The sequence below is a fragment of the Papaver somniferum genome, chromosome 7, assembly GCF_003573695.1.
Source record: "Papaver somniferum cultivar HN1 chromosome 7, ASM357369v1, whole genome shotgun sequence".
NCBI lineage: Eukaryota > Viridiplantae > Streptophyta > Magnoliopsida > Ranunculales > Papaveraceae > Papaver > Papaver somniferum.
In genome coordinates, this window is record NC_039364.1 from 229274484 (window position 1) to 229301704 (window position 27221).

At 34.9% G+C, this 27221-nt stretch overlaps 3 protein-coding genes across 3 annotated transcripts; 2 read left to right on the forward strand and 1 right to left on the reverse strand.

Moving 5' to 3' along the window:
- Window positions 1–184: 184 nt before the first annotated feature.
- Window positions 185–1758, forward strand: LOC113296081 (GDSL esterase/lipase At4g16230-like). The gene is made up of 5 exons (XM_026544421.1): window positions 185–437; window positions 624–754; window positions 856–1095; window positions 1186–1447; window positions 1529–1758. The coding sequence occupies exons 1-5, from the start codon at window positions 185–187 to the stop codon at window positions 1756–1758; spliced, it is 1116 nt and encodes a 371-aa protein (XP_026400206.1).
- A 208-nt stretch (window positions 1759–1966) lies between these two features.
- Window positions 1967–2848, reverse strand: LOC113296082 (factor of DNA methylation 1-like). Its single transcript, XM_026544422.1, has one exon. The coding sequence runs from the start codon at window positions 2846–2848 to the stop codon at window positions 1967–1969; it is 882 nt and encodes a 293-aa protein (XP_026400207.1).
- An 18208-nt stretch (window positions 2849–21056) lies between these two features.
- Window positions 21057–22076, forward strand: LOC113293454 (protein Mpv17-like). The gene is made up of 2 exons (XM_026542084.1): window positions 21057–21295; window positions 21397–22076. Exons 1-2 carry the CDS (start codon window positions 21146–21148, stop codon window positions 21904–21906), a joined length of 660 nt encoding a protein of 219 aa, XP_026397869.1. The 5' UTR covers window positions 21057–21145; the 3' UTR covers window positions 21907–22076.
- The last annotated feature ends 5145 nt before the right edge of the window (window positions 22077–27221 follow it).

A 27221-nucleotide genomic window follows, 5' to 3' on the forward strand; every position in this document is an offset into this window, starting at 1 on the left:
TTGTTAGCAAGGAAAAAACCCTTAATAACTCTTGCCATGATGCCGTATAAAATAATATATCATCCCAATAATAAGCACCATAATGTGAGCAATGAATCGTAATAATTTTCTATAAATACCCAAGCTCGTAGTCTTTGTTATAAACCAAAAAAGAGAGAACTGTTCCCAGTTATTGAATTGAATAATGGGTTTATGTACATATTTCCATGTTCTACTTCATATTGCAATTTTTGCCTCATTATGGCGAAGGTCTTGTTTCGCCTTGGAGACATTTCCAGCTACTTTTATTTTTGGAGATTCTTTGGTTGATGCTGGTAACAACAACCACATTGCAACTATTGCCAAAGCAAATTACGCTCCCAATGGGATTGATTTTCCTGGTGGCGCTAAATGTACTGGACGTTTTTCCAACGGAAGAACCGTAGTCGATATCGTAGGTAGGTAATTAGTATTATTATTTCAACGTCTGTTTAGAAGTTAGATTCTTTATATTAGCTAAGCTCCGTTTGAGTTTATTTTGCTCGAGTTCTCATGAATATGTGTAACTAATTAAGAATGTTTTGTGAAATTTCGGATTTTTGTTTGAGCACTATTTGATTTACGTTCATGGACTGATCGAGCAGGGGAAGAGTTGGGTTTGAGTGCTTATATTCCTCCTTACTTGGCTCCTACAACAGTTGGAGATGTCGTCCTTCGTGGAGTCAATTATGCATCTGGTGGTTCTGGAATTCTTAATGAGACGGGAGCTATCTTCGTACGTATTTAAGCTTCAGTTACTGCTCTCATTGATCGATAAAAAAAAATGAATAAACTGTTGGTCTCATTGATGTACGTTGTCTTAATTTTGAGATATAGGGTGGTCGAATCAACTTGGATGCACAAATCGATAACTTCGCGAATACAAGGAAATACATTATCTCAACTGTCAACGCTTCATCCAAAACATTACTTGGGGAAGCTCTTTTCTTTGTTGTAATTGGTTCTAATGATTTCATTGCCAACTACTTCACTCCGATTCCCTTAATACCTCTGCGAAAGGTTACTCCAGAAGTGTTTGTTGATTCAATGATATCGAGACTCAGACTTCAATTAACCGTAAGATGAATTTCTGTCCTTCATTTATTTTTTCGCAAACTGATCTAATTTATTTACGTAGTAACAAGTAATGGATGTCAATGTGTGTAGAGATTGTATGGAATGGATGCAAGAAAGATTGTTGTTGCGAATGTTGGACCAGTTGGTTGCATTCCATTTGAAAGAGCTACAAATCACCAAGTTACAACAAGTGGTTCTTGCAAGGAATCCATGAACAATGCAACAATATTGTTCAACACGAAATTGAAAAGCCTTGTCATGGAGTTGAATTCAAATCTTGTTGCATCCAAATTTGTTTATGCAGATGTCTACAACATCTTTTCTCATCTTGTTGACAACTATCAATCTTACGGTACGTATATTAATAACGTTAATTCGAGTTTAGTTCATAGGAAAAGATGATGGAAGTAATGTTTCTGTAATTTTGCACTAGGTTTTGAGAACTATACAACATCATGTTGCCAAATACTTCCTGGCCCGCTGCTTCAAGGTTTGTTACCATGCAGTCCAACATCAATAGTATGTAGGAACCGATCCAAGTATGTATTCTGGGATGAGGCTCATCCGACTGAAGCTACTAACGTCGTTATTGCAAAAAGGTTTCTCGATGGTGATTCTATGGACATGTATCCAATGAATATTCGCCAACTCTATTACGCATGATGAGCCTTAGTTCTGCAACAATGTAAGGAGGGATGATACTTGGACAATCTTATGCAAATGTATTATACATATTATTTATTATAACAACATTGCTAATGCATTATACAATCAAGTACGCTATGAAATAAATATAAATATCAATCGGGTTCAAACTACTCGTGGAAAGAAAAGGGACTTTGAAACTGACAAACTCTTCAAATATTTTAGCTCACTTCTTCATTCGCTTATATTTGCTTAATCTTTGAATTCCCTCTTTTAATGTTGCCCTTCTTTCCTCTTTGAAGTTCCACAGTTCTGCGACTATGTACCTCCCACTTGCATTATATTCGTTCATCTCTGTTAAGGCAGTTGTTACAGCTTTAAATACGTCATCACCCAAGTCGTTCCGCAGTTTATTCAGCTTGTCATCCTTGTCATCAATTATCTCCTTATAGTTATTATTCCCAATCTCGACATTTACGAATGGAAACCAATTCGAGTCTTTAATGTGACCTTCCCATAAGCTGCAGAGCTCCAAGGCTTTCACATCTCTTTCTTCACGGCCGCTATATTTCTTCTTGCATGCTTCCTGGAAAGGCTTAGAATCAAGTTCCCCCATTCTTTTATAGCGGACGCTAGCATGACTATTACCTGTTCCCTTCAATTGGTTGATCAGTTCTTTGCGAGCTTCCTGCAACTCATCGTTGCTTTTGCGTTCTTTCACAATGAGAGTATGATTAAGATCTTGAAGACTTTCCGTTTCTCCTTCCTTCTCTTCCAACTTCTTACTCAATTCTTCTATCTTATCTCTATATGCCTGAACTTGTAATTTCAGTTCCTCAGTAGTACTGCTGGCTTCTATCCCTTCTTCAAAATCAGTTCTCGGTCTCTTGACGTTATCCTCTTTAAATCTCTCTGTCTCTTCAGTTAGTCTCATTCTTTTACTTCCATACGGTGATTTACCTAAAATTTTTAACGCAGCCTGTTTCGCATCTTCCACTCGCTGCGTCAGAAGATTTATCATATCAGTCGAAGGAGTATCTCTATATGGATTCCACAATGGTGAGAAAGAACGCATATCTTTCTCTGTTTGCAAGAGCTTGGAATTCATGGTGCTCTAGGTACTCAGATGCCTGTAATCTTATTCAATTGCTTATATTTAAGGCTCAACAATGTTCTAAGTTTGGCAATTTTAAGAAAGCGCGTTGGTGTTTCCGAACTTCAGCAAACTTGAAAGGGGTTATAACTTGGAAAAGGAAGGAGCGTGATTTTAGAAACTAGCTAGAGTTTTATTAGGGGCAGCCGATAACAACACCCACGCAGGGGTAACCTAGCTTTAACTTCTAGGCACGGGAAGAAATTGATTTGCGATCTGGGGGATACTAGCTATTATGACCCCATTTAATGAAAGTAGGAATTACCAATAGGTACAATTACAGTGTTCTTAGCTAGTGGCAGGTCCACCCATTAAAGTCCAGTAACCGGAGGCCCATAATTAAAACAAAACATAAAAATGAACCAAATTTTTTAAGCCCAGGTTCTACACACGTGTGTAACCTATTACGTGCATTTTAGTAATTCCCAAAATGGCCTTCACTATAAATATAACAGAAATAAAAGCCAAATTTTCTCAATTTTCTTCTCAGATCCGTTTTCTCTCTCTCGCTCGCTCTCCTCTTCTCTGCTGCAGCCGCTTATGAAGTTTAGACCTAGGGTTTGTGAAGATGTTTCGTGGTTTTACAGGTATGTTATGTAATCTTTTCTCCAGTTCTTCTTTGTTTTTGATTAATTCTCAACTGAATCATGAAGATCTGATTGATTTCATGATGTTTTCACTTTCTTTTTCCAGTTTTGGTAGTTCGATTTCATGATGTTCTCTAGTTTTTCACGTGCTGCTGATTTTTAGACTATGAATCAACATTACATATTTGGTGTACTGAAATATACTGCTCTAATTTTTTTTTTTTTTTATAGTTTTGGAGATTTTTCTTGTTTGATCCAGAAGTACATATACGGAATACTCAAATTAAAGTGTTTCGATTCTATTTTTTCATAGATTCGCTACTTGTTTTTCACATGCAGCTAAATTTTAGATTATGAATCAGCAGTACATATATGGTGTACTGAAAAATTATGCTTTAATTTTGTTATTTTTGTAGTTTTGGATATTCTTCTTCTTCGATCTAGAAGTATATATATGGAATACTGGAAAAAACAGTGTTTCGATTCAGTTTTTTATAGATTCATTACTTGGTTTTCACATGCAGCTGATTTTAGTTCCATTTTGTTTTTTTTATATGCTTTTGAGTTGCTTTTGTGTATTAATCATCGGTACGTATATGATATATTGGTGGATTTTAATGAAACAAGTTCAGGTCTAAATAAAAAATCATGTTTTATGTTTATTTCATTAGTAGATGTGATATTTTTATGGTTTTTGGTTTAATTTTCAATTTTCTTTTGTGTATTAACCATCAATACATATCTGACGAATTGTTTTCTTTTTTTGTTTACTATGAATCTATAGGTTTTCTCTTATTTTTTTGGTTTGATCCAGGAGTACATATATGTTGTACTGGTTGAAACTTCTTCTAATTCTGTTTTATTCAGAGTTTTGCCACTTTTTTTGGTTTGATCCATGAGTTCGTATGTGAAATACTGAAGTATGTGCTTTGATTCGGTTATATTCATGGATTCATCACTTCTTGACATGCAATTGAGTTTTTAGTTTATGAATCCGCGGTACGTATATGTTGTACTGATAAAAACTTCTTTTAATTCTGTTTTATTCATAGTTTTGCCACTTTATTTTGGTTTGATCCATGAGTACGTATGCGAAATACTGAAATGGATGCTAGTTTTGTTGCTGTGTTTTAATATTGTTATATGGTGGTCACATTTACAGGTTCAATATGTCCAACGGATACATACTCTATATGTAAGCAGTGAGGCAGATACATACTTAGATTTGTACGTAGTGTAGCAGATATGTACTCAGATTTGTAAGCAGTGTACCAGATATGTACTCAAATTTGTAAGCAGTGTATAATGGCAACTGCAAGATGAAACTTAGCTTATATAAAGACAACTCTCTTTATTGATGTTTAGAAAATCTCTCAAAACTAAACACAAGCTCTAATCTTGCTCATATGATCAACCACAACTTTGGTGATCATATATATATATATAACTATGAATTCCTTTTCCTAATCCTATTACCTTATTACATGTCTTTCCTTTTCTTAGAACTAGATGACTTCTAATTCCCTTAGGATTACATCAATTTCCTAATCTTGTCCTAACCAGCTTGTTAGTGATTTCTATGTTGAAGTTAATCCAACATTCTCCCCCTTAAGCTTCAACTGTGCTTGTGAAAAATCTTGTACGTATGATGGTGCTCTCGTCTCCCATGGCTCGGTGTAGACAAGCTCTGATACCAATTAATGGCAACTGCAAGATGAAACTTAGCTTATATAAAGACAACTCTCTTTATTGATGTTTAGAAAATCTCTCAAAACTAAACACAATCTCTAATCTTGCTCATATGATCAACCACAACTTTGGTGATCATATATACATAGAACTATGAATTCCTTTTCCTAGTCCTATTACCTTATTACATGTCTTTCCTTTTCTTAGAACTAGATGACTTCTAATTCCCTTCGGATTAAATCAATTTCTTAATCTTGTCCTAACCAGCTTGTTAGTGACTTCTATGTTGAAGTTAATCCAACAGTGTAGACACACACGTTTGTTAGTAATGGGTATTATAGACATTTCCATGTTTTAATTAATTTTGGACCTGCGGATACGATTGGACCCTACTATAAATAACTATATGGGCCTAGGACCCTACTATAAATAACTATAGGTCTCAGAAATAAATGGACAAATTAACTTTAGATACCGTGGAGTAGTGCAATGTTTTTTTAGGAATTATCTAAAATATGGGAAACACTGGGAAACATGAGAAGTCATCAGATATGGTTGCGATGTTGATGATATTGTTGCTGTTGGGGATCTGTATGGGGCAAACTTCAGCAACGCACTATACGGACTTTAAGAGGTGTTGGAATGAGTGTATGAGCGTTTGTAGTGCGATGTATCCAGGTGTTGTAGCTGGAGCAATATGTCCTGTGAAATGTGCGAAACGTTGTCTCGACGATATCAATTCTTCAGATGATCATAGTGGAGTTCGATTGAGTTATTACTGCAAACTCGGATGTGCATCTCAAAACTGCGTCAATATTAGCACTCCGCAGGAACCTCGTATGTGTATTTGCACTCTCTATCTTTCTCTAATTTTCGGTGTTTTTTTTTCCTTTCTCTCTATGGTGTGTATATTACTTTAGTTTCGAGTCTAGTTTCGAGTCTAATCTGTGATCATATACATGCAGGTGGAGAGGAAGTCGAACAATGCGTGAACTCTTGCTCTGATGAATGCGCCAAGCAATTTTAATTTAGATATAGCTGTTTTATGTAACTTCGGAAACCATGATGTGATTGGATTTAAAAAGCTAGCAAAATAAATGATACTATTCCTTGCAAAATGATTCAGATGTTGCAAATAAATTGATCAGTTTATCACGAGTTTGTGTTGTATGCTTGTTTAACTCTAACTGCAGGAACCTTGACCTTTGAGCAGCCGGTACAGTGGTGTGATTACGTTTGGTCCTGTGACTCCTGTGCAGGATGTAATCATCGCTTGATTCTCTTCCAATCATGTCAAAGCCCATTTTGAATTTTTTGAGCCCGAGCCCATGTCTAGTTTGGTTAACTAACTCTACTTGCGATTTACAATGTGAAAACTATAGCCACACCCATTTTCCAGATTTTGGACATTGTGAAACCCACGCCTAGAAAAGTTCACACTCACACCCGTTTTCACGGAATAAATTATTCTAAAACCCATATTTTCTGAAATTGTAAAATTAGTTAAGCTTCGATATTTCCTGAAATATTTCCAGATCTACAAACTCTTGATCTCCGAGAAAGAAAGGCGAGAAGAACTTCGATACTTTTCGGATACAAATTCTTCATCTGTTTCTCTTTAAAAACATCATAAATCTAAATCACAATTTCTATGAGAAAATTTCTCCCAAACCCATAGTTTTATAAAATTGTCTTTCTTCATGGTCTAGGAGAACACCGATCCAGGTTCAACTAAAGAAGAATTGGGATTTCTTACCAAAGATCTTTTTACAAAACTTCGGATCGGTGGGATTGAATTTAAGAAGAAAGCTTTAGATTCGTTGTTACAGATTTTAAACGAAGATGAAAAATCTTCGATTTTGGTTGATAAAGGAGATATGAGTATTTGATTGATTTACTTGATTCCAATCATCATTTAAGTTCGTGAACAAGCTGTTGTGTCTGTTTCTCTTAGTCCCAGTGATTCGTCAAGAAAATGTGTGTCTGAAGAAGGTGGATTAGGTTGATTCTAGCGATTTGTGATGGTTGTGAACCCAGTAAGTAGCCGATTGTTGTTGTAAAATCGTATGGAGGTTGCGATCGGAACACAAGGTATGAAGTGCAAGTAGATTTGTTTGGATTGTTGCATTCAAACCCATTTGTGAATGTAATGTGTCGTTGTTGTAACAATCATTTTGTTTGTTATCAACGTAAATCAGCTGAGCATTTGATGGGATAGAGAAGAGAATGAGTAAAGAGATAAGAAGAGTGAATTTTGAGAATGAAATTGAGCTTATGTCCATGATGATTTAGGAACAAACGGAATTTTTTTTTGAGAATGAGCTTCTTCAAAAGAAAACAAACACTAAAAGATTCTCCAGCCGCCATTGAAAAATGAAAGAAGAAAGTAAACAGAGAAAGAGAAAAATTGCTCATGAGGAAAAAAAAGTATGTATTGGCTTACTTTCGAAATGCATTTAGTGTTGTGCTTTATATATGTCTACAGGTGTTTGTCATCTATGCTTGCATAGAATTAGAAACCAATCAATTAATAGTCAAGTTAAAGAACAATTTATTAGTTTCTTCTTGGCTAGACTCAAAATTTTCACAACAATATTGTGTTGTGAAATGATTAGGAGTTATAAATGTGTGTAATTGAATGTGTTTGAACATCATTTTGCAGGGAAGGAGTTTGTGCAACCTCCAATGTACAGCCGATACATAACGTTCATCAGTTTTCCAGACGCATTGCAGCTGTTCGCAGAAATGCCTGAACCACACAACTCTTGCTAACTTCAACTACACCAGCTTTGCCATGTACGCTGTGGGGATATGTTCGATGGGTCAGAAAGTATTTTAGAAGCTAAGAATGAAAGTGGAATTAGAGTACAAAATAAAAAGGAAAAGAAAGGTGTTTGTTTTGGATGTCCGAGTGACGATAAGAAAAAGAGACAACACCTCCACAACTTCTTTTCTAGAATTTCTTCTTTTTCTTATGATAGGGAAGCTAGGGATGGAGGATAATGATAATTGGATAAGATGAGTTTTAGGAGTTGGTGTTATTGGTTGAGAATCTACGGATGTATTGGTGTTGGTCATAATGGTTAAATAATTTGTTATGTAGTCGTGCAAATGTATGCATAACCTATTATGCATATACAAAACTTGTTATGCAGTCCAGAAAACGGTTGCATAGCATGTTATGCAGCAACTTTTTTTGTCACTATCGAAACCAACAAAAACAAAGACTGCATAACTTGTCATGCACCAATAATAATATATGCATAACATGTTATGCAGTCGTGAAAATGGATGCATAACCTGTTATGCATCCGAAAATATGGCTGCATAATGCATTATGCATCCAGAAAATTGCTGCACAATCTTTTTTGCATCAAGATTGTTATGCATCCGTAAATATGGCTGCATAATGCTTTATGCATCAATTTTTATGTACGCACTAAAATCAACCAAAACAATGGCTACATAACTTGTTATAAATGCATAACTTTGTTATGCAGATGCATAATTTGTTATGCAGTCGAGAAAATGGTTGCATAATTCGTTTTGCGCCTGCAGAATGTGTTATGCATCTTTTTTGGTGGTTGCATAATAGTTTTGTAGTCAGTTTTCGAAATTTTGCCTAAAATGATGATCACCTTCGATTTTTTCGTGAAAAACAAAAAAATGATATTCTTGTTTGTATTCGTTACGTAGCTCTCTTAAAAAGATTTCCAACGATATAAAATTTGTAAAATTCCAAGGCGCGGATTTTTAGATATGTTATATCGAAGTTGCGTTGCCAACTATACCCCTCATGCGTAACCCGTCATGCTGATGCATAATGACATTTTTAATAATTCCATATAATTATGAGTGTCACGGAAATAATTATGGATGTCACGGTACCTAAAATTAATTGTGAACCTGACAATGAGAATATTATTTTTTTGGGTTTGCGCCTAATGTTCCCATTTACAGTATATCAAAGTAAAATAAAAACAAAATAGGAAATATTTTATGTTGAAATCCGATGAGAGATTGAAGCATATCTTTGAAGACGATGAATTCCGACGTAACGATGATCAATATTCGTACAAAGAAAATCAATGTCTATTGGAACGGATCGTAATTGCGAAGATTAGCATAAACTACTTCTTCTGCAAAGTATTTTATCTTAAAGAGGAAGAAATCTCTAAATGGTTGAAGATCAATCAATATACTATTATTCTGATTAGTCTTCTCCATGTTATTGGGTTTCATGTAGATCAAAATATTCACATTGTAAATTGTTTGTATCAATATGCACTTCTGCAGTGTATAATGATGAAACAAGAGGGTATGTCTGTATACCACTTTTTTTATGTAACAATCCAAACCTCAATTTGAATGAGGTAATCAAATAAATAAATTTAGGAGTTTTCTAAAGTCCCTCTTTCCATCAAAAAAAAAAGAAGGAAATATTAAAAAATTTACATTTTTTAAAATTAAGCGGTTATCGGATGTGGTAATGTTTCATAAGTAGGTAGGGAATACCCGGTGGCCTTGGGCTCCTATATATTTCCAGGTCTGAAACAGACCATAGAATTTGATAGCTTGTCGTTGCCGATAGGGCTGATCAACGGATGGGTGATTGCTGATTTGGTATTATTCGCGTTTTATTAATCTAGGCGACGGGTGTTAGAATTACACCCACATTCAATCCCATTATTCGGTGGGTGTGATATTCGTGACTAAGCAGATAGACTTAGTGGATACCGATGGATAGGCATATTTCAAAGCCAAGAATAGTTTTGAATTATATGTTGATGTAAAAAAAATACCGATGGGGAAGTATCATTAAGCCATCAGTAAGACAATAGATGAGCGCTCATCATGACCTTACCACCCCTGATCAAATTGTGTACATCTACATCATTGAATTAAACCAACGTTTTGTATTTACAAAGTAAATCACTGCTAAAATTAGAGCAAACAACAATATTCTTCTGATAACTTTATTATCGGTTCATATCTTTAGGGATTTAAAGTGTTCACAGTTGTATATCGTTGTTGTTTTCATTATCATCGTCACTGGTTGATTCTATAAAAAAAAAAAAAGATCTTTAAGTAACTCCGAAGCAGTAGGTCTATTTCTTTGCTTCCCTAAACGTTTCTTAATGAACTGTTTCACTACTGGATTTTTAACTTTACTCATTGATTGAGGTTTTTCACACGAAGTGACGTTCTTGTAAATCTTGGCAATCACATTCACAATAAGTATACTCTAATGTAACTAACTCCAACACACATAACCAAGCGTTAAAAACTCAATATTTTTTTTCCGCTGTTCAACGATCAAAGTAACCTAATTTTTGAAAAAAATTCTATAGATCATTCCTTTATCATTAATAAAATACCCTAATTTAACTTATTTCCATACGTAACCTCTATAGCTGATTCTTGATCAAATCCTCTGTGTACCTTTTCAGAAAGGGTGTCCAATGGATAGGTGATATCCGCGCTCAACCGTCAAAATAGTCTGGTTTAGAAATTCACCCACGTCTAATCCACCAAAAGTATTCTGGTTTAGAAATTCACCCACGTCTAATCCACCAAAAGTCAGACTAGGTGTCCACCCGGTAAGTTTCGATTAGACAAAGTGAAATCCACGGGTATAGTTGTTTTGTTCATCCCTAGTCATTGTCTTGTCTGGATTTCTTGATTATTTTAGGTGGGGGGACGCCAAGTTTTGCTCAAAATTCGACATTGTTTTAAGTGAGTGCAATAACGTACTCTGCACTGCGTTATGTCAGTTGGAGTTATGCTCTATGTATCAAAGTGATCGATATTTTGGTTGTTTTGTCTTCTCTTTGTTGCTCTGAAGCATGGTTTTTAAAAGCGTACGCTTCGCTTCAAATTTCAGCATTTCGCTCCAAAGCGGTCATGTGAAGCGCATCTTTTATGAAGCATACGCTTCACGCTTCGGAGCGTACGCTTCGCTTCAAATTTCAGCATTTCGCTCCGAAACGGTTATGTGAAGCTTTAAAAATTTCGCCTAATTTTTAAAGCTTTCAAAAGAAAAATATGAATGTTTTAAGGGGGAATTGAACACCCCACCTCCCACTCGTCTGGAGTAGGTTAAACTGGTGTAAACATGCTTTGTTTTTTTTATAAAAATTAGACTTATATAAAATTTATATGGATATGATCTTCCTAATAAATTTATAATTACTAGTTACGACTAATTTATTTATAAAAAAATATTCGCTTCAAACATCAACCATGAAGCGACGCTTCACGCTTCGACAAACGCATCGCTTCCTAAAAATGAAAAACGATTCGCGCTGTGCTTCACACTTTCAATACCTTTCTATGAAGGTTAGAATCCCAAGTTACTCACAATTATTAGTTTTTGTGTTGAATTAATTATCCAGAGAAAAAACTCTCTCATAAGAAAACCTAGCCATCAAAGAAACTACCACCGGCTGATCTCCTCTTTTTCATATTTGCTCCTTAGGATCAGATCTGAGTATGACCGTTTCTTCTCAATCGTCTCAATCTTCAATCTGCTTTTCAATCCTTTCTTTTATTTTCATTGTTTTAAGTACCAAGATTTTTGTTAGGGTTTGGATCTGTTTGATTTTAGATCAAACCTTATTAGAAGTTGCTATTTTCTTTGATCAAGCCTAATCTAGATACTAGTATTGTCTTTCTATTTTGGTTGTGATTTTGGGGACTTTCTGATTTAGGGATTTTCAGCTGGGTTTTTGTTTTTATCATCTTCAATAACATCAATGGAACTCCAATACCAGCAACAACAACAACAAAGATATCAAAGACACTAGCGACATAGAAGACACCAACAACAAATGGATACACAAGACCGATTCAGAAGAAGTATCATAACGATTCAGCCTCAAGAGAACCGATTTTGGTTATATGTGTTTCTTGTATAAACTTACCTTTAATGAAAACCATGACTATTGGTGGAATCTATGGATTCCATTATACTAGAGTGATATATATTACCATGATTATGAAAAAACCCTAAGAAATGGTTGGATCTGTGGATCCTAGCATATCTGCAGTATGTAGATTGTTGAGAGGTTTGGATGATTTAATCTTATTCCAAACCAGGCCATTTAAACTTGTCATGTTACTTAGGAATCGACATGAAATGGTTAGAAATTATGATATGTATCTATATTGATAGGAGGTCTGAAAATGTATGTTGTCTGGTGGAACTTGTTACTTCTGATGAAAATGCCTAGATCAGTCATGTAACTCGCCCGATTTCAAATCGGATTGTTATGAATGTTAAAGTTTGAGGCTCAACCTCTTATTAGAAAAAAAGAAGAAGGTTAAAATACCAAATTGTAATCTCATTGACTGTCCGTGTTTGACAAGTTGGCTGGAGAAACAGTTCAGAGTAAAGCATGGAGAATACTATAGAACCATATTATTGGCGATGTATTATTTTAGATTCGAGTGTTGCATATGATTCAAATGTCGTAAATGGGGTAACAAGATGTAATACATAGCAAAAACCAAAGATGCCCCTTCGATTAAATCAATCTAAATCTATAACTAATCAAAAACAAAAGAAAAGAAAACTTAAATTTTTTTATCTTCCTTTCATTTCTTCGTCCATTTCTAATTTTCCCTCTCCCTCATGTTTTTATATCCAGACGATAAACCCACCATACGGCAAGAACCGAAAAACCCACCATCTTTCCTTGCTTTTACTTCCTTCAATATGTTAGATCGTTTGAAATACAATTCCAAGTTTCATCTTTAGGAGCTACCTACGGTTGGAACTGATGAACTCCCAATCCTAGCCGTAAATAACAAATTACAGTTGGGAATCGATAAACAAAAATTTCTTTATTTGATTTTCAATACTAATTACAAAATTAATCTAGTCAGTAACACTTAATTAGTTTAGCTAATTAAAGTCATTAATTAACATAAATAAATTGAGTGCATTTTAGCCATTATAAAAATAAAGTATGATAACGGTTGTTTACATTACTGCTTCATGACTCTATTATCTTGTCATCCAAATAAAAAGATTCATACAATAGGAGAAACAAAAGACTACATTTGAGAACACAATCAATGATGAATATTAGGACTTTAATATCAGTTGCAGTGTATTAATCGATGGTTAGTGCAAAAATCCTAATTGGGATTAAGTTATGCAGCTATTCGAAAAAGAAAAAGAAGCCAAATGGATTAAGTGTTGTTTACCTTTTTGGTTTTAAGTCCGAAAACTGAACTTATTTTACACAGCTGATTGTTATTTTTAGGCAATGTTATGAGACCCGGACTGGACGACAAACCGGCAAAGCTACTGAGTGTATGGGATGCGTAGGCTCAACAAGTTAATAAACATATTTCCCACTAATTAACTAGTAATATAGCGGTAGTATGAGATCGTTCCCACAGAGAGATGTGTAATTGATATGTTATTTTAATCAACAAAACAAACTCAAAGACAAAGGGGGGTTTGGTTTTAAGATAAATAAAAAGACATTAAGAAGAAAGGGATTATTAAGGAATCATTCGTTGTTACCAAACGTTAACAGGATTATAATACTTATCTATCGTTCGTAAGAACCATTCATCACCAACAGTAGGATAACAGGTACGCTTAGCTATCCCAAAACTCCTTGTATCACCGGATAACAGGTACGCTTAGTCACCAGATTCTATCCAACTGAGCATCCTTGAGGTACGCTTACAAGGTGTAACTCGATCGAACGCTTTAAGGTTTGTGAATGTAGGTTTGATTCCAGCAGTTAAACTCAGTATGCTCGGTTCACTTACTGGTGTAGTTCCACACAAGATTGCTTTACAAAATCCCTCTGTAAGGTCTCATGTTTTCTACTTGTGTAGGAGATGCACGACAATTATGGATCTCTCAACTCTTTACTAGCAATAGACTGATCAATAAACTAATCTGGTTGTGCACCCAAACCAATCTAAGAATCAATCATAAACCCTAGATATAATGAAAACAAACGATGATGATTAAAACTTCAAATAGATTTATATTACTAATAAAGCTTCACGCTTAGAATATTGAATTTATCCTTAATCAACATAGAATTTAGCTACTCATATTACAAAGAAGATGAATATTGGTGGTTTCTCCCTAAATGGGTAAACCCTAGGTTATCGGTGTTGAATAAACCCTATCTTGTGATATGATATCGATTGATGATATTCTTTGGAAGACCTAATACCTATTTATATAGGTTTACAATGCTTGGCCTCCAAGTATCCAAGTCGGTTGAGGAACCTGAAATTAAAAAGTAGTAATTAAAGACCCTAAAAAAAGTTCGGGACTTTTGGCCTTCAAGAGTATGCATACCCGTCCGCATACTTAAATTTCAGTTAAATACAAGGAAATATAGTATGCATACCCGTTTGCATACTGAAAATTCGTTCGCATACTTTTCCTGTCTTCGGTATTCGATAAAAACTCGTTTTGGCCGTAACTTATCGTCCGAACTCGGAATGACCTTATTCTTTTTGCATTCTTTTTGTAATTGAATTCTCTTCAGTATGATGATGGGAAATCCTTAATTTGAATGAGTTAATCTCGGTATTTGGCCCGTCTCTTGATTTTGAGCGTTTTGCTCCTTTTTGTCGCACTTCTTCCACTTCTCTTGGACTTGGGCACTTGGATACTTGGAATACTTCTCTTCTTAGCTATTTTAAGCATTTGGTGGCTTATTTTTGGATGATTCATCTAATAGAGACAAATAAGAGAAAACAAGAGTAATAATACGAAAATATGCAAGAATAATAACTAAAATAAGTATGGAATGGACATTAAAATCAATTATGCACTTATCATATTCCCCCACACTTAGATTTTTATAGTCCTCGAGCAAACTAAATCAAACTAATACTAAAATACAACAACTCCCTTTCGTTGAGGAATACAGTTAAACTTAGCCAATGCAACAAGCCTTTAAACCCCTAGGTGTCCCTAGTGGACGAGTTATAGTCTCGTGAGGGTTTACAAGAGGTATACGCACAAAACCCACTCCAATTTCTCGCGTTGGAAGAACCACTAAGGATAGGCACAAATTAGTAGCTAAATAATTAGCTTGCATAAGTTCTTTAGCTGCAAACATCCCACATGCATTCCAATCATCACACATAAGCAATTACTTACTTGCGACATTCAACCTGATTGCAAAACTCTACTAACATAGTCATCGTACTTGTTGCAACGTTTGCCACAACACTTGCATACTGAAATCACATGAATAGATAAGAGAATGAAAATAGAAAAGTGAAGTGTGCAAATGTTTACTAAAGCGAAAGATGTTACCCACAATACTTGTACGAATATCGTCAAAGGATTTTTATTTATAGCGCAATAGTTGAGAGAAACACCCATTTAACTCGGCCACATGATTAGATACTTTAAGCGCATGTTTTCTTTCAGCAAGTATGTGATAGATGCCTTGGATCATGCATTCCACGCTTGTTTAGGCGACGGAGACAGGGGAAACGTTTCACACATACTGTTATCAAAGTGTCGAGAACCTCATCAATAGTATTTTTGACTTGCTATATAATGATGATAGGTTTTTTTCATCAACTACATGAGTAGTCCGCAATGCTGGACCTATCATAGAATTATTAATGTCGATAAATGAAGAGGAGCCTTATATATATGTTTCTTTTATGCTTCAAAAAAAAAATATATGTTTTTTTTTTTTTTTTCTCTTTTTTTTTTCCGGCTCACTCTTTATGAGTGTAAGACAATTGTCTATGGGGCCTTTATATACTTAACCAATGATTACCTTGCTACAACATCCATGGAAGTATCAGGATCCAACCAAATTACTTTAGAAAAACATATAACTGCAAAAATAAAAAGAAAGTGATTCAGTAATGATTAATTGCGAGGATGAATCTTTCAAACGACTACCATGCTATTGCTAGCAACTGACTTTCGCATTCAATTATGAACGTATATATAAGGATTGTAGAACGAAATAGCTGAACTAAATCTATAGCTGTAAGAACTGTTTCAACCTAAAAAAGGGTTAGTGTGTCATCCTAAATAGCTCATAATTAACTCCAAAAGATGAAGTCTCAAGAATGCAAGAAATCAAAGAGTATAATTTTTTTTTATATGCACACTAAAAGTGGCTTAAGAAATTGAATACTAAAATATAATATACTAGCCAAACATGCTTAACTACTCCCCCACACTTAAACTCAACATTGTCCTCAATGTTCAAAACCGAAAATTCTGATTTTTGACGTAACAACCTGGAAAAACTCGAAAACTGTACAAATGGATAGGGAACTAGGAAAAACATTCTAAATGAAAGTTTTTTTGTCTACGTATTTTCTATAACGTGTCAAAATTGCACTGTGTTAATATAAACTTTCTAAAAGTTATGGCCTTCGGACTGACAGACATGCAACCTGGAAAATACCGAAACTCAAATTTCCAGGCCAATCGCTAACAGACTCCGAATTCAGATTTTATTTTTGGAAAGGAAAGTTAAGTCTTTCCTCTTTAAAAGTTTGGGTCAACCACTCAAATCAGACTCTGTATGAAGTCTCAAGAGCTGTTTTCGTAACAACTGCGCAATCATAAATTTCTGACGAGAATATTGTTCGTCAAACTTTTCATTATAGATATATGACTTTGTAAATTAAGATGGTAATGCAAGATATGATATGAAAAACTAAGAAAACTAAAAATAAAAGGGATATAGATAGAAAACCTATGGGTTGCCTCCATGTAGCGCTTGGCTTAACATCGTCAGCGCGACGTTATTGTTATCGCCCGTACACCAGTAATCTGAAAATTTGGTCATCCTTCCAAATAACAATATGCAATTCAAATAATATCTTCACAAAAACATTAGCAAAAGATATAAATATTGAAACCATCACTTTATTGAAGTTTCCCTCACACTTATCTTGGAGACAGATCTTCAAGGGATTGATATATCATGCTTAGAACATTGAATTCATCCTTAATCAACAAAAGATTTTGCTACTCATATTACAAAGAAGATGAATAATGGTGGTTTCCCCCCTAAAAGGGTAAACTCTAGGTTTTTGGTGTTGAATAAACCCTAGCTTGTGATATGAGATCGATTGATGATCTTCTTTGGAAGGCCTAATACCTATTGATATAGGTTTACAATGCTTGGCCACCAAGTATCCTAGTCGGTTAAGGAACCCGACCCTAAACAAAGTTCAGGACTTTTGGCCTTCAAGAGTATGCATACCCGTTCGTATACTTAAATTTCAGTTAAATCAAGGGAAATATAGTATGCATACCCGTTTGCATACTGAAAATCTGTTTGCAAACTTTTCCTATCTTCGGTATTTGATAAAAACTCGTTTTGGCCGTAACTTCTTCGTCCGAACTCGGAATGACCTCATTATTTTTGCATTGTTTTTATAATTGGATTTTCTTAAAGATGGTGATGAGAAACCCTTAATTTGGATGAGTTAATCTTGGCATTTGTCCCTTCTCTTTATTTTGAGCATTTTGCTCCTTTTCGTCGCACTTCTTCCACTTCTCTTGGACTCGGGCACTTGGATACTTGGAATGCTTCTCTTCTTAACTCTTTTAAGCACTTGGTAGCTCCTTTTTGGATGATTCACCTAATAGAGACAAATAAGAGAAACAAGAATAATAATACGAAAATATGCAAGAATAACACCTAAAATAAGTATGGAATGACACAAATTAAAATCATATGAATTATACACTTATCACTGGGTCAGGATCAACTGGTTTAACCAGTGGTCTAACCGGGGTTTACTGGGTCATAAATATTTAGGCTAGTTAGGAAATAATTCGTATGTGAGATCATTCTAATTTCACATTTGCCACTCATATGTTAACGATTTACATTTTCTTTCTCCAGCCTTTACAACACGGTCTCCTTCCTAACCCACTTCATCTCTCTCTCGAATTCTACGCCTCTATCACACCCATTGCCATCTCAATCTTCTTTAAACGAAATCAATCATCGTTAATAAATGAAATCAAAGATCTATTGTTGCAAAATAACAAAGATAAAAATCAGAAGAAGGGAGAATCGTTTTTGTTGGAACTTGGGAGATATTTTTTCTCTTTTATTAGTCTGTAACCTAGATTTTTAAAGCATCATGAGTTTTGTGCATTTTTTTGTGATTTTCGTTTAACTTCTCTATAGTTCCTTGTGAAGATTTCTTCTCTTTGAGTGATATTGTAAATGAATGAAATACATCAATGGCACTTAGATCTGTTCCAGAGACAAAGGAAAATTTTAAAATGTTTTAGTTTTTTTTAACCTACTGGGCGGACCGGCCAAAAAACCCAACTGGATCATTTGGTTTACCGATTGGACCGAACAGATCACTCGGTTCACTGGATTTACAGCAGATTAATGGGTCAAGGGTGATCCAACCCTTTTTTTCTACTGGCTCACCGCTTTAATCGGCCGGTCTGATACGGATTTTAAAACACTGGTTTTAGGATGGACTATGTCGGGAGTATTTGACTAGTGTCATAAACGACCATCTAATGAAATTTACAAAAAAAATAAAAAGAATAAATAAGGAGGAGAGAGTAGCCTTGGCATTAATTTTAAAGATGAAACTATCAGTTTTTTCTCTTTAAATATTGGGGTAATTTGCGTTACCTCCCCTGGCGAAGATCATAATTTGAGTTACCTCCCCTACATAACAAATATTAGTAAAACCTCATCTCGTCACTTTTTCCATCCAAACCCGGTTAGCTGAGTCAGCTGCTTCGTACAGGTGGACAAAAACAAACACGTGGCCTTTATCTACTAAAAATACCCTCGTCTTCTATATCTCCGTCCTCTTCTTTGTGAACAGAAAAAAATTTTTTAGTACTGTATCGTTTTCTTCCCCAAACCATCAACCTAACCATCAGTAGCATCCATCGATGGGCGATGATGAATCTGAATAATTAGAGGAAGAAATCAAAATCCAAATTTCATTGTAACACATGTTTTTTCTTTTCCCTAAAAATTATTTGCGTTACCTGAACAGACGAAGAAAGAAACAAATCTCGTTCTTTCTGTTGAAGTTCGATGATGAATCTGGTACTGATGAGAGGAAATACAGTGGATTAGAAGATTGGGTTTGATGTAGGTTTCAATAAGAGTGCATATGGAAGGAATTGAAGAATGGTTATTGCTTTGGTGATAATCAAAGGCAATTGACAGATTCAGATATGAAATTGACATAGGGACGCTGCAGAGAGTGAATCAAGACATGGGTTCACTTTGAATCAAGTTTTCTGAGTTGTGATGGTGGTGATTGAATAGGTAAATCAAATTAGGGTTTCGATCTGGAACTACAATTGAAGATATTGTTGCTGATGATTTTCATGGTATGAGGTGTATTTGAGTTCAACCGTGAAGAATTGATGGGTTCGAGTCTGAATCGATAAGAAATTGAATGCATAGAAATCAGTTAGGGCTTGTAGTGGAGCTGATGGTGGTTGCAAATTTGAGCTTGATGATGAAATTCAGGCAAGATGGGTTTCTGGTGGAGATTAAGGTCACTGAATTGAGTCTACAACAAGTTGAATACAGAAGATTAATAGATGTATGTTAGGATGGAGGATTTATGTACGTATGGAGTTGAAAATATGCCTGAATTTGGCCTGGAAATGGCCTGAAATAGAGGAAACTCTGTCTAAATCTCCCTTATGGGCTGATTTGTTATTCTCTGTTGTTGCTGTTATTCAATTTGGCTGAATTGTTGTTATCTGATGTATTGCTGTTGTGATGGACTGGATAAACCTTCGATGTATGTTAGAATTGTTACAGGGAAGAAGAAAAATGACCTGAAAAATGGTGTTATTGAAGATGAGGGTATTTTCGGAAGCTGAGTACCACGTGTTTGTTTTTGTCCACCTGTACGAAGCAGCTGACTCAGCTAACCGGGTTTGGATGGAAAAAGTGACGAGAGGAGATTTTACTAATATTTGTTCTGTAGGGGAGGTAACTCAAAATATGATCTTCGCCAGGGGAGGTAACGCAAATTACCCCGTATATATCGTTGAATTTGTGTTGTTCTTTGAAGTTAGAGTTAAAGGGGAATACTAAAATATGAGAAATACTATTACTGGGAAACATGAGAAGTCATCAAATATTTTTGCGATGTTGATGATATTGTTGATGTTGGGGATGTATTTGCGGCAAACTTCAGGATCCATATTCAAGGAATTTAAGACGTGTTGGACCAGGTGTATGGACGTATGTACTACTCCGCTGTATATATGTATTGTACATGGAGCATTATGTCCTATGCAATGTGTAACATGGTGCATCACACATTCAAATGATCGTAGTCAAGATCGATTAAGTTACTACTGCAATCTCAAAACTGCGTCAATATTTATCTCTCTACTTTTCTATGCTTTTTACTTCTCTATATGATGATGTACAATTTTTTTTATTTTTTTGAATTTCCCGGTCTAACTAAATTGGTGACCATATACATGCAGGTGGAGATGAAGTCGAAAAATGCGTCAACTCTTGCTCTGATGGTGTTTTCAGTTTTCACACGGTCCTCTCTAGCATGAATTAGTTAATATAATTTTTTGATTGGTGAAAAATTTGGTGTTAATGAATTTCGAACTCAAATCGTAGAAATTATCACCAATCGATTTCACGACTGTGGTACTGACAACCGGCCAAAAGCAATTTGTATGGAATCATCACGGGTCAATAAGAAATTCAAGAATTACTACAACAACGATTCCCAGTTCATCAACACTTCTTTTTTGGTCAGTGCACAAAGTAAACACGCTGTTGGTCTTTTTCACGTGTATCACGTTTGCTGTCGGCAAAAGCTCTCGGATGTTCAATTTTTATATCAATGCTAAGTAACCCTTTCCCATTGGACCAACTCAATCATCATCACTCCATTAAAATCCTCAGTCCTCAAGCTATCTTTGAACGAACTCATCAATTGATTTTCTTAATATTTCGTCATGTTGAAGGTCTGGAAATGGTATCAGACATGTTTGGCTGTTCATCCAGTTAAGACCCAAATCATGAGTTCTGGTATTCTATGGGGACTTGGAGATACTGCTGCGCAGACCATAACTCACTCTAGAAGGATAAAACCAAATGTAACCCATGTAAGTATTTCACTGATCTGTTGTTCAATTTAGGATTTGGTATCTATTGACTTCAAATGAAAACTGGGTATTCATTTTTGTCCACTTTTCCTTTGTAACAGGATGACGATGATGATGAAAAATTCAAGATGAATTGGAAAAGAGCAGCTATCACTAGCGGGTTTGGCTTCGGATTTGTTGGTCCAATTGGCCATTTCTGGTATGAAGGTCTAGATAGACTGATGAGATCACGACTAAAATACCAACCAACATCGTTACGATTTGTTGCCGGGAAACTGGCACTTGATGGTTTGATTTTCGGACCACTATATGGGGTCACATTCTTCACTTACATAGGATTTTCTACTGGCAAGAGTGTAGCTCAAGTTGAAGAAGATGTTAAGAGGGATCTTATACCCGCATTGGCTGTAGGAGTTGCATTTGGACCAATCCTCCAGTTTGTGAATTTTCGGTTCGTTCCGGTAATATATCAACTTCTTTATGTAAACATGTTTTGCTTGTTAGACAGTGCATTCATGTCATGGATTGAACAACAACAGAATGCACCTTGGAAAAAATGGTTCTCATCTCTTCTTACTTCTGAAGACCAACAAGAAAGCAAGGAATGCTAGTGCGCTGATGAATTTCTCGAAATAATGTAATCTGTTGATAATGAGTTCTTACAAATTTTGATTGAAACTTGGTTTGTGTGTTCTTAAATGAAACTTGGTTTTTGCGTGTTAATGAATTTGAATTCACTAGTGAGCCAAATTAAACAATAACTGGATTCATTTCTTGATCATTTGGTACAACAGATGCGTAGTCTATAAAGCTAGAAACTGGAAACTCAAATTAAAGCTTAAATCATAATGGAATGTTTCGGATTGCCCACATTCATGAATGATTCATTTCTTAGCTTTGTGGTTTCTATTTATACTTCTAAATTCTGGGATTTTTCAGATTTCCCAATGCGGGAGTTGTCGTAGGCATGGTGTAGTTTACAAGTAAACTTAGAATTTTTATTTTTTTTCTGATAAAAGAAATGATTTATTGAAGATAAGCAAAAATTTCTTTCAATTTCAGAAGTTGTTTGCAAATGCACATAAATTTCTAAATGAACCATTCCAAGAGGCAAGAAGACTCTGCGATTGCAACTGTAATACTAAATAACAACATCAACAACAATGTGAAGTTTCTTACAAATTTACTGGACCGACTTTCAAAACAAAGATCTCCAAGTAGAAACGGTATTCTCCAAAAATGGAAGAAATTGATCTCATCAAGTCTTATAAATTGATTTTCGTGCATTACTTATTCTTTATAATATAGTATACTGTTCAATATCTGACCCAAATACTGACCATGAGTTCCAACATACGTAAATACATGCAGCCCATTTGTTTATTTTTCTGTTTCCAAAACCCATAATTAAGATTCTCTATATATGGAACCCATAACTACTATTTGTTGCGCCCGTGCTTTGCACGGGCTTAGATATGTTGTCCCAAATATCCAAATACTACTATTAGCTTCCATAATAATCTTATTGGCAGAGGTCATTAAACGGGTCTGAGTTTCTTCAAACCATAATGGAACGTTTCAGATTGCCCACATTCATGAATGATTCATTTCTTAGCTTTGTGGTTTCTACTGATACTTCTAAATTCTGGGATTTTTCAGATTTCCCAACGCGGGAGTTGTCGTAGGCATGGTGTAGTTTACAAGTAAACTTAGAATTTTTATTTTTTTTCTGATAAAAGAAATGATTTATTGAAGATAAGCACAAATTTCTTTCAGTTTCAGAAGTTGTTTGCAACTGCACATAAATTTCTAAATGAACCATTCCAAGAGGCAAGAAGACTCTGCGATTGCAACTGTAATACTAAATAACAACATCAACAACAATGTGAAGTTTCTTACAAATTTACTGGACCGACTTTCAAAACAAACATCTCCAAGTAGAAACGGTATTCTCCAAAAATGGAAGAAATTGATCTCATCAAGTCTTATAAATTGATTTTCGTGCATTACTTATTCTTTATAATCTAGTATACTGTTCAATATCTGACCCAAATACTGACCATGAGTTCCAACATACGTAAATATATGCAGCCCATTTGTTTATTTTTCTGTTTCCAAAACCCATAATTAAGATTCTCTATATATGGAACCCATAACTACTAGTTATTGCGCCCGTGCTTTGCACGGGCTTAGATATGTTGTCCCAAATATCCAAATACTACTATTAGCTTCCATAATAATCTTATTGGCAGAGGTCATTAAACGGGTCTGAGTTTCTTCAAACCATAATGGAATGTTTCAGATTGCCCACATTCATGGATGATTCATTTCTTAGCTTTGTGGTTTCTACTTATACTTCTAAATTCTGGGATTTTTCAGATTTCCCAACGCGGGAGTTGTCGTAGGCATGGTGTAGTTTACAAGTAAACTTAGAATTTTTATTTTTTTTTCTGATAAAAGAAATGATTTATTGAAAATAAGCACAAATTTCTTTCAGTTTCAGAAGTTGTTTGCAACTGGACATAAATTTCTAAATGAACCATTCCAAGAGGCAAGAAGACTCTGCGATTGCAACTGTAATACTAAATAACAACATCAACAACAATGTGAAGTTTCTTACAAATTTACTGGACCGACTTTCAAAACAAACATCTCCAAGTAGAAACGGTATTCTCCAAAAATGGAAGAAATTGATCTCATCAAGTCTTATAAATTGATTTTCGTGCATTACTTATTCTTTATAATCTAGTATACTGTTCAATATCTGACCCAAATACTGACCATGAGTTCCAACATACGTAAATATATGCAGCCCATTTGTTTATTTTTCTGTTTCCAAAACCCATAATTAAGATTCTCTATATATGGAACCCATAACTACTAGTTGTTGCGCCCGTGCTTTGCACGGGCTTAGATATGTTGTCCCAAATATCCAAATACTACTATTAGCTTCCATAATAATCTTATTGGCAGAGGTCATTAAACGGGTCTAAGTTTCTTCAAACCATAATGGAATGTTTCAGATTGCCCACATTCATGAATGATTCATTTATTAGCTTTGTGGTTTCTACTTATACTTCTAAATTCTGGGATTTTTCAGATTTCCCAACGCGGGAGTTGTCGTAGGCATGGTGTAGTTTACAAGTAAACTTAGAATTTTTATTTTTTTTCTGATAAAAGAAATGATTTATTGAAGATAAGCACAAATTTCTTTCAGTTTCAGAAGTTGTTTGCAACTGCACATAAATTTCTAAATGAACCATTCCAAGAGGCAAGAAGACTCTGCGATTGCAACTGTAATACTAAATAACAACATCAACAACAATGTGAAGTTTCTTACAAATTTACTGGACCGACTTTCAAAACAAACATCTCCAAGTACAAACGGTATTCTCCAAAAATGGGAGAAATTGATCTCATCAAGTCTTATAAATTGATTTTCGTGCATTACTTATTCTTTATAATCTAGTATACTGTTCAATATCTGACCCAAATACTGACCATGAGTTCCAACATACGTAAATATATGCAGCCCATTTGTTTATTTTTCTGTTTCCAAAACCCATAATTAAGATTCTCTATATATGGAACCCATAACTACTAGTTGTTGCGCCGTGCTTTGCACGGGCTTAGATATGTTGTCCCAATATCCAAATACTACTATTAGCTTCCATAATAATCTTATTGGCAGAGGTCATTAAACGGGTCTGAGTTTCTTCAAACCATAATGGAATGTTTCAGATTGCCCACATTCATGGATGATTCATTTCTTAGCTTTGTGGTTTCTACTTATACTTCTAAATTCTGGGATTTTTCAGATTTCCCAACGCGGGAGTTGTCGTAGGCATGGTGTAGTTTACAAGTAAACTTAGAATTTTTTTTTTTTTTCTGATAAAAGAAATGATTTATTGAAAATAAGCACAAATTTCTTTCAGTTTCAGAAGTTGTTTGCAACTGCACATAAATTTCTAAATGAACCATTCCAAGAGGCAAGAAGACTCTGCGATTGCAACTGTAATACTAAATAACAACATCAACAACAATGTGAAGTTTCTTACAAATTTACTGGACCGACTTTCAAAACAAACATCTCCAAGTACAACGGTATTCTCCAAAAATGGGAGAAATTGATCTCATCAAGTCTTATAAATTGATTTTCGTGCATTACTTATTCTTTATAATCTAGTATACTGTTCAATATCTGACCCAAATACTGACCATGAGTTCCAACATACGTAAATATATGCAGCCCATTTGTTTATTTTTCTGTTTCCAAAACCCATAATTAAGATTCTCTATATATGGAACCCATAACTACTAGTTGTTGCGCCCGTGCTTTGCACGGGCTTAGATATGTTGTCCCAAATATCCAAATACTACTATTAGCTTCCATAATAATCTTATTGGCAGAGGTCATTAAACGGGTCTGAGTTTCTTCAAACCATAATGGAATGTTTCAGATTGCCCACATTCATGGATGATTCATTTCTTAGCTTTGTGGTTTCTACTTATACTTCTAAATTCTGGGATTTTTTCAGATTCCCAACGCGGGAGTTGTCGTAGGCATGGTGTAGTTTACAAGTAAACTTAGAATTTTTATTTTTTTTTTCTGATAAAAGAAATGATTTATTGAAAATAAGCACAAATTTCTTTCAGTTTCAGAAGTTGTTTGCAACTGCACATAAATTTCTAAATGAACCATTCCAAGAGGCAAGAAGACTCTGCGATTGCAACTGTAATACTAAATAACAACATCAACAACAATGTGAAGTTTCTTACAAATTTACTGGACCGACTTTCAAAACAACATCTCCAAGTAGAAACGGTATTCTCCAAAAATGGAAGAAATTGATCTCATCAAGTCTTATAAATTGATTTTCGTGCATTACTTATTCTTTATAATCTAGTATACTGTTCAATATCTGACCCAAATACTGACCATGAGTTCCAACATACGTAAATATATGCAGCCCATTTGTTTATTTTTCTGTTTCCAAAACCCATAATTAAGATTCTCTATATATGGAACCCATAACTACTAGTTGTTGCGCCAGTGCTTTGCACGGGATTAGATATGTTGTCCCAATATCCAAATACTACTATTAGCTTCCATAATAATCTTATTGGCAGAGGTCATTAAACGGGTCTAAGTTTCTTCAAACCATAATGGAATGTTTCAGATTGCCCACATTCATGAATGATTCATTTCTTAGCTTTGTGGTTTCTACTTATACTTCTAAATTCTGGGATTTTTCAGATTTCCCAACGCGGGAGTTGTCGTAGGCATGGTGTAGTTTACAAGTAAACTTAGAATTTTTATTTTTTTTTTGATAAAAGAAATGATTTATTGAAAAAGCACAAATTTCTTTCAGTTTCAGAAGTTGTTTGCAACTGCACATAAATTTCTAAATGAACCATTCCAAGAGGCAAGAAGACTCTGCGATTGCAACTGTAATACTAAATAACAACATCAACAACAATGTGAAGTTTCTTACAAATTTACTGGACCGACTTTCAAAACAAACATCTCCAAGTAGAAACGGTATTCTCCAAAAATGGGAGAAATTGATCTCATCAAGTCTTATAAATTGATTTCGTGCATTACTTATTCTTTATAATCTAGTATACTGTTCAATATCTGACCCAAATACTGACCATGAGTTCCAACATACGTAAATATATGCATCCCATTTGTTTATTTTTCTGTTTCCAAAACCCATAATTAAGATTCTCTATATATGGAACCCATAACTACTAGTTGTTGCGCCAGTGCTTTGCACGGGATTAGATATGTTGTCCCAAATATCCAAATACTATATTAGCTTCCATAATAATCTTATTGGCAGAGGTCATTAAACGGGTCTAAGTTTCTTCAAACCATAATGGAATGTTTCAGATTGCCCACATTCATGATGATTCATTTCTT